This window comes from Grammomys surdaster, unplaced genomic scaffold (assembly GCF_004785775.1).
Source record: "Grammomys surdaster isolate TR1022 unplaced genomic scaffold, NIH_TR_1.0 183, whole genome shotgun sequence".
NCBI classification, from domain to species: domain Eukaryota; kingdom Metazoa; phylum Chordata; class Mammalia; order Rodentia; family Muridae; genus Grammomys; species Grammomys surdaster.
In genome coordinates, this window is record NW_021604628.1 from 672862 (window position 1) to 680771 (window position 7910).

Genomic DNA, 7910 nt, shown 5'->3' on the forward strand with positions numbered 1-7910 from the left:
TTTTAAGACAAGATCTTTCATGTCTCTGACTAACTTTGAACTTCTGACCCTTCTGCCTCTGACTCCTTCATCCTGGGATCATGGGCATACCCAAGGTACCATTTATGCAGTGCTGGGGATCAAACCCAGGATTTTAAATATGCCAAGCAAGGACTCTACCAACTGAACTGCAGCCCCAGCCCAGAAAGATTTTTTTCCCCTTTGCAATAACCCCACATGACTGTCAGATGGGCAGAGGGACAGTGAATGTTGGCTTGAGGTTTGTTCAGCAAAAATATGGAAATACATGTGCATTCGTTCAGAACTCGAGGCTTTGAGTAAGAGACAGGGCTGGAGCTGTCTAGGCTGGAGTTGTAGCTCAGTGGCAGGGTGCACGTGTAAGATCTGGACTTATTTCCCAACATCAGACACATTCCGAGAAGAGGACAGGGCACTTTGGACAGGTAAACTTGAGTTTTCAAAGGCACAAAGTCTGGAATGTGTTGGGAGATTGAAAACAAGTGGAAATAGCCCTGTTTGGACAGAGCCGAGGGTCTGATAGAGGACTGGAGGTGTACTGGTGTTTTAAAAATATTTATTTATAAACAGAATTTCTCTATGTAGACAAGGCTGGCCTGGTCCAGAATGCTGTGGTTTAACGCTGGGCACTACTCCAGGTATACCTGTTTTCTGATGCCCTGTTCAATGCCAGTGTCATAGATGTTTTAAGGCTAATTAAAGGCAAAGCTCTGAAGTCTCAGGAACCGAATTTGGGTCATTCCCCCGGCTGTCGTATGACCCTGTGTCATCTCAGTTACGATTCATTTTCCTATCTGCCAAAAAAAGGAAGTAATTCTTGTTCCCCTGGGTTTTTCTCCTTTCGTCATCAGAAACGAATGAGTTAGACCACAGAACACAAACAAAAGGGAAATATGTAATGTTTTGTAAGAGGCGTCCATAAAAGTTATGGAGTCTCTGGGCATCTTTATAAGCACCATGGAAAACTTGTAAAGGAAGCATTTAAATGCGTTAATGACTACACCCGTAACAGGCTCATTCTACCTTTAAAGATCTCTCGGACCTAAAAAAACAAAACAAAAAATAACGAAAATGGGGTGCAGTGGGCTCTCAATGACTCTGGCCAGTAGTATCTCAGTTTATGGATTACACAGAATGAGAGTTTACCCGTATTCCATACGTCGTTATCAACTCTCCATTAAGTTTAAACAGGACAAAAGATGAAAGCAGACTCGGCTAGTTCTCCGTGGTATTTCCACGTGCATGTGGGGACTTTCCTTTGAGACAAGGCTGGGGTCGGGGCCAATAATAGCTGGTATCGCCTGACTGCTAATACCAAGCTGATGAGAAAGAAGGTGACTACCAGAGCAACCTCTGATTAAACACAGCGGCACCCTCCCACCCTCGCCCGCGATCAGGAATTTTCCTGCTCCTCCCGCCCTCTCCGAAGGGGCTGAGACAGCATCTGGCACGAGCGAGCTAACATTTGTGTCGTGATTTCCTCTGTCCCAGGCGCTCGGACACGGATCCTCTCTGAGGGCGATCAGGACCGCCTGGTACCTTCTAATTTTCCTTTGCATTTCTAAATTGAGAATCTTTGTCACCCGCTCCTCGCAGCCCAGGTCTCCCCCCCCACACACACTCTTCCTCGCTCGCAGGCCTGTGACTCTCTCGGTGTGCAAAATGCCGGTGACTCACGTCTTGCACAGCCTTCGCCCCCCACCACCCACAAAACACAATCACCACTCCTAGGATCTAGCCCACAGCTCATCGTCAACCCGCCCCAGCAGCCTTGGAGGTCTCCCGGCTGAGTCACACCAGAGGACCACCCCGGTCGGCATCCACACACACACACACACACGCGGTCCCTGCTCATGGCCTCCGCGCCGGCCACACCAACGCCCTTCCATTTCTCACAACTTGCTAACGCTCCGGCTCCAACCCTCGACCCCCCTTCCACACCCCAAATCTCCGGGAAACACAAGAGCTGGCGGAGCTGGCCTCGGGCGGCCTTTGATGGCTTTGTTATTGTTTGGGTTTGAATCGATACGCCCCTCCCCATCCTTCCTCCCCCGGCCGCGCGCGCCACCCAGCTCCCGCCTCCCCGCACGCCCAGCGTCCCTCCCCCTCCGTTTTGGCGCCTTTTCCTTCCCGCCACGTCGTGGCGGCGTTAGCGACCATTCTGACCGCGAGGCGCGGGGGGGCGGGGCGTGGGCGGGGCCCGCAGGGCCTTATGCAAATAATGACCCTTCTGGTTGGCTGAAGCCGCGCCCGGAGGCGGGGCAGGAGAGAGGGGTGTAGCCGCGAGGGGGCGGAGTGGAGGGGAGCGGCCCTCGTCCCGCCGCCTCCCCGCCCCCTCTCCGCCCTCCGCCGCCGCGCCAGCCGGGCTCCCCACCTCGGCCTCCCGGAGAGGCCCCGCCCCGTCCCCGCCCGCCGCGCGCGCCCTCCCCAGCGGCGCGCTCCGCCCCTTTACTCCTGGCGGCGGGGCGAGCCGGGCGTCTGCAGCAGCGGCCGTGGCGGCGGAGGAGGCTGGAGGGAAGTAGGCAGCGCCGGCGGCGGGATCGGCAGTAGCAGCAGCAGTAGCAGCAGCAGTCACAGTCAGCAGCAGCCCTGGGTCCCGCGGCGCCTCTCGCCCCGCCGCCTTCCGCACTGCCTGACCCGGCCGGCGAGCCTACCCGCCGCCAGCCCCGCCAGCGCCCTCAATCGTCCTCCGACTCGCCCTCGGCCTTGCGCGCCAGCCGCAGCCCGAGCCGCAACGCCACCCGCAGTCTGAGTCCCGGCCGTCGGCTCAGCCCCAGCTCGCTCCGCCGCCGCTGCTGTTCGTCCCGGCACCGGAGCCTCACCGACACCCTGGAGGTGGGGATGCTCCTGTCCAAGATCAACTCCCTGGCCCACCTGCGCGCCGCGCCCTGCAACGACCTGCACGCCACCAAGCTGGCGCCGGGTGAGTGTCCCCACCCCATCCTGGGCGCGCGGGTCGTTGGAGAGGTGGGGGGGGACGCCGGGAGACCCCCGCGTGGGCCGCGCGCGCTAAGTGTCCCGTGCCTCTTTTTCCTAGGCAAAGAGAAGGAGCCCCTGGAGTCACAGTACCAGGTGGGCCCGCTGTTGGGCAGCGGTGGCTTCGGCTCGGTTTACTCGGGCATCCGCGTCGCCGATAACTTGCCGGTGAGTGGGTAACCCTGCCTCGGGGAGGGCGCTCGGAGGGATGCTTTGAGCAGGAGGGATCTGATGGAGACTCGGGGGTCTTCTTCTTCCAGGTGGCCATCAAGCACGTGGAGAAGGACCGGATTTCCGATTGGGGAGAACTGGTGAGTGAGCCCGAGCCGGAGACCCTCGCAATGGGTGGGTGGGTGGTGACGGGCGTGCCGGAACCGGCGCGCTCACCCTCGCCCTCAACCCTTTGCAGCCCAATGGGACCCGGGTGCCCATGGAAGTGGTCCTGCTGAAGAAGGTGAGCTCGGGCTTCTCGGGCGTCATTAGACTTCTGGACTGGTTCGAGAGGCCGGATAGTTTCGTGCTGATCCTGGAGAGGCCCGAACCGGTGCAAGACCTCTTCGACTTTATCACCGAGCGAGGAGCCCTCCAGGAGGAGCTGGCTCGAAGCTTCTTCTGGCAAGTGCTGGAGGCCGTGCGGCATTGCCACAACTGCGGGGTTCTCCACCGCGACATCAAGGACGAGAACATCTTAATCGACCTGAACCGCGGCGAACTCAAACTCATCGACTTCGGGTCGGGGGCGCTGCTCAAGGACACAGTCTACACGGACTTTGATGGTGAGCCAGGCCCCCGGGAAAGGGAGCTGCCCAAGGTGCCGGCCTGGAAGCCTCCGGCGGCCTCGGCTTCGGCCCTTTGTAAAGGTCATTGGGCCGCCTGGCTCAGAGCTGGCAGGGGTGGGGCACAGGCGAGCTTCCCGGCATAGTACAGCCGGGGATTTCAAGCTGGTTGAGCGAACCTGCAACATTTCTGGCGTGATTGGATTTTTTTGTTGTTGTTGTGGCCGTTGTTTGCTTGTTTTTTTTCCTTTTCAGTGGGATTTAGTAAATTCCATGCTTTCCCGGTGAATAAGAGGTCGTGGGCAACCGGCTGTAGCCCAGATTTCTAAAGTATGACCCACTTTTTCTCGCCAGTAGGAGGTGGAGCCGGTGGTGGCGGGAGACATTGGTGCCGGGTTTTTTTTTTGTAGTTTGTTTTGTTTTGTGGGGGAGTTTTAAGGTAGTTCTTAGAACTGCAGGGTTTTGTTTTTGAGGGTAAAGGAATAAGGGCCGCGGTCTCACTCCACTTGGGGGTATTGTGGGTCGACGAGGTCTCGAATGGATGTTGTGAAATAAGATCTGTTGGTTTGAAAATTAGTTGGGTGTCTCCTCGGGGAAGCTGAAAACCTATCTATCATAGGGAGGGGCTTGGATCGCGTTCTTTCAGAAAAGGAGGGGAGGAATACTAGATCAAAGCACGAGGGTGGGTCATGATCTGAGTGGCTCACCCTAACAAACTACCTCCTTTCAAAACTTGTGACTCTGGCTTGTGGTTTGAATTTCTTTGGAGGATGCTGGGCCGGGCTGCTTTTTTTTTTGTATTTAGCAGTTAATGGCTGGCTGAGTCCTCTCTGGTGTTTTCCCCCCCTGGGCAAGCCTTTGCTGCCCCCTGTTGAGCACCATGAGGCTAGCACTTTTTTTTTTTACTACCCAAAGTTTGTAAACAGGAATCACGTGGTCTGAACCAGCCCTGCAACTGTACCTTTCCAGTCTAGGGAGGGAGAGTGTAGGTGTCGTGCCTCGCTTGCGTACAACCCAGCTTTCCAAAGCACATTCTGACTTCAGTGTTGTGTCTATAGGTCCTCACCTTGTCCCCGGCTAGATGAGACAAATCTGACAAAATCCCCAGGATCCTTGCAGTTAAAGGCTATCCCACCAGGGCCTCTGGACTCGAACTTTTCGGTGGCTTTGTTAGTCTTTGAGCTGGTGTGTAAGGGATTTGGGTTTAGGGTTTGGACTCCCGGAAGTGTACACCATAGCACTTGTCCGTTTTCTGCCTGGACCAAAGAGGCAGAGATGGAAAGTTTGTATGATCGTTTTAAAGTCAAATCTGCCTGTTTGCCTCCTGAGTGCTGGAGTTAAAAAACGTGTCTTAAAGCTGGGTGGAGATGGTGATTAAAAATGCTTTTAATCCAGCACTTGGGAGGCAGAGGTAGGCAGATCTCTGAGTTCAAGGCCAGCCTGGCCTACAGAGTAACTTTCAGAGCTACACAGAGAAACTTTGGAGGGGAAAAGTTTTTTTTATTTTAAAGGAACAGCTCAGACGAGTTGCTTTGTTTATTTTTGCTAACGCCGGTTTCTTTCTATTCCCTCCGCTGGTTAGGAACTCGAGTGTACAGTCCTCCGGAGTGGATCCGTTACCACAGATACCACGGCAGGTCGGCGGCTGTCTGGTCCCTGGGGATCCTGCTGTATGACATGGTCTGTGGGGATATTCCGTTTGAGCACGACGAAGAAATCATCAAGGGCCAAGTGTTCTTCCGGCAAAGGGTCTCCTCAGGTAAATTTCCATAGGCCCCTCCATTCGGGGATGTTGTGTTTGAAAGGCTGGTTTGGGGATTGCAAGGATGTGAGAGTATGGGGGGGGTCCGTTCCTACCCACCTTTATTTTTATCTACTTATTTTGGGGTGAGTAGGGCCTGAGCTTAGCCTGCTTCTGACCCCCAACTACTGAGATGGAGAGATTTCACTGGATCAGAGTTAACCTGCTTGGCCTCGGAATCCCATCTGGGCCTTTTTGGTTTAGTCGTGCTCAAATTGCAATGAGTTATATATATACACCTCACCCCAACCACCAGACCCTGTAAAACAAAAGTTTAAGTACCAGCAGAGACCTAGACCCTAAACAAAGTTTTTTTAAAAAAAAAAAAAAAAATGGAGAGCCGTTGAAGCCTTCTCCCTTCTCCCCTTAAGGCCATATACTTCTCTAAATATTGTGGTCCCGGTGACCTCATTCCACCTAGTGTCAGTGGAAGTTGGTAGGTGAGTTGAATCACCTCATCTTGCTCAGTGATGGCTCATCAAAACCCTTGTCATCCTTCCTATTACTGTTGAGTGGGTGTCGTGAGAAAGGCCCAGGCTATTGAAGTCTGAAACCACAGTTTTAAGAGGGGAGGCTTTTTTTTTTTTAATGAAAGCAACCTGCTGGAGGCTTTCGGTATCCGTCGCCGGTGTTAGGTATAAAAGTACACGCCTCTTTAAAAAAAAAAAACCCAGACTTGTGGGTCTCTGGGAAGAAGAGGAGACCTCTGTGTTACAAAAACAAGTTGAGTCATCTTTACCTCCGTCTGCCCCCACCTTCTGCAGAATGTCAGCATCTTATTAGATGGTGCCTGGCCCTGAGACCGTCAGATCGGCCCTCCTTTGAAGAAATCCAGAACCATCCATGGATGCAGGATGTCCTCCTACCCCAGGCAACTGCTGAGATTCATCTGCACAGCCTGTCACCGGCGCCCAGCAAATAGCACCCTCTCTGTCAGACCCTCCAGGGAAGGAGAGCTTGTCTTCTGGCCTCCAACAGGACCCTGCCTGACCATGCAGGAACAGTAATGACAACTCATTCCAGACTCCGGGTCCCTGGAGCAGCGCCCCCGCAAGGAAAAGAGACTACTTCACTCGTTCTGGGCCCCTCTTTGCCTCCCCATAGACTCTGTTCCTAGCGTTGCTGGCTCTGCAGAATCCTTGGGTGGGGGATGGGAGTGGTTCAGAGCCCTGTCATGGAACTTTTAGTCACCATGGAGACTGTGGGTCACCAAGATGGGCCAGGGTAAGGGAAAACACTTGGGGGTGGGGTGGGTGGGATAAAAACTAGCACCATATTTAAGTCCCTGTCACCTCTTCCAACTCTGAGTGCCTTCTGTGGGGACTCCGCCTGTGCTGGGAGAAATACTTGAACTTACCTCTTAACCTGCTGCTTCTCAAATTCTGCCTGGGTTCGCTTCCCTCCTCTCCTCCTTTCCCATCCCCCCCACTTCCTATGAAAGGTGCCATGGGAGAGGCTCCAGGGCCATGCTGAGCCACCTGCCCTTTTCCGCTCCTTTAGTAAAATTCCCAAGTGAACTGGTCTTCCTCTTTGGTTCCAACTTAACCGTTTCAAAGCCAAGACCTCACACAGAACGCACAACCAATGCAACAACCAGACAAGCTGTAAATGTGTGTATAGTCCGGCATGGTAGCCTGCAAAAGGATTGTAGATGATAACAATTTTTAAAGAAAAAAAATGCCTTTAAGTTATTTTATGTGTTGGGGGTTTTGTTTGGTTTTGTTTTTGTTTCTTTGCTTGTTTTTGGTTTTTTCTTTTTTCTTTTTTTTTTTTTTTTTTTTTTTTTCAAGAGACGGCACATTCTAGCCTGGAAGTCAATGTTTTAATGTATATTTATTTATTTATTTATTTGGTTTACCTTCCTGTTCCAAGCTTCAACTGTCGCCCTGAGGGTTTTGTTGTCATGTTCTGTCCTTTTTTTTCCCTCCTCCTGACTTGGGGACCTTTTTTGGGGAGGGCTGCAATGCTTGCTGGGGTGTTTGGGACTCCGGTGGGACAGCTACTGTAGATCCCGTCTGGGAGCCCCCTTGCCTACTTGCTGGAGTGGGTCTAGGCTCTGCTGACTGTGTACATAAGACAGAAAGGCAGTTCCGGTGTGGTGTGCCTTCCGGATCCTCTGGGGCTGTGCTTTGAGCAGCATTGTAACCCGCTGGTTTTATCTGAGTGAAATATACTGTACAGGGGAATAAAAGAGATCTTATTTTTTTTTTTATATACTTGGCATTTTTTGAATAAAAACCTTTTGTCTTAACTTTGAGTTTTCCATTCATTCATATAAAGACATAGGGTTGGTACAGAGCCAGGTAGATGGGGCACTTTCAGACTAGATCTGATTTCCT

General features: G+C 52.9%; 1 protein-coding gene across 1 annotated transcript; it reads left to right on the forward strand.

The window, feature by feature from the left end:
• Nucleotides 1-2580: 2580 nt before the first annotated feature.
• Nucleotides 2581-7322, forward strand: Pim1 (Pim-1 proto-oncogene, serine/threonine kinase; the record flags this gene model as incomplete). Its single annotated transcript, XM_028767917.1, has 6 exons — nt 2581-2941; nt 3056-3162; nt 3255-3305; nt 3404-3770; nt 5353-5529; nt 6336-7322. Coding segments are annotated over 6 exons (1221 nt in total), but the record flags the coding sequence as incomplete, so codon positions are not given.
• Nucleotides 7323-7910: the final 588 nt, after the last annotated feature.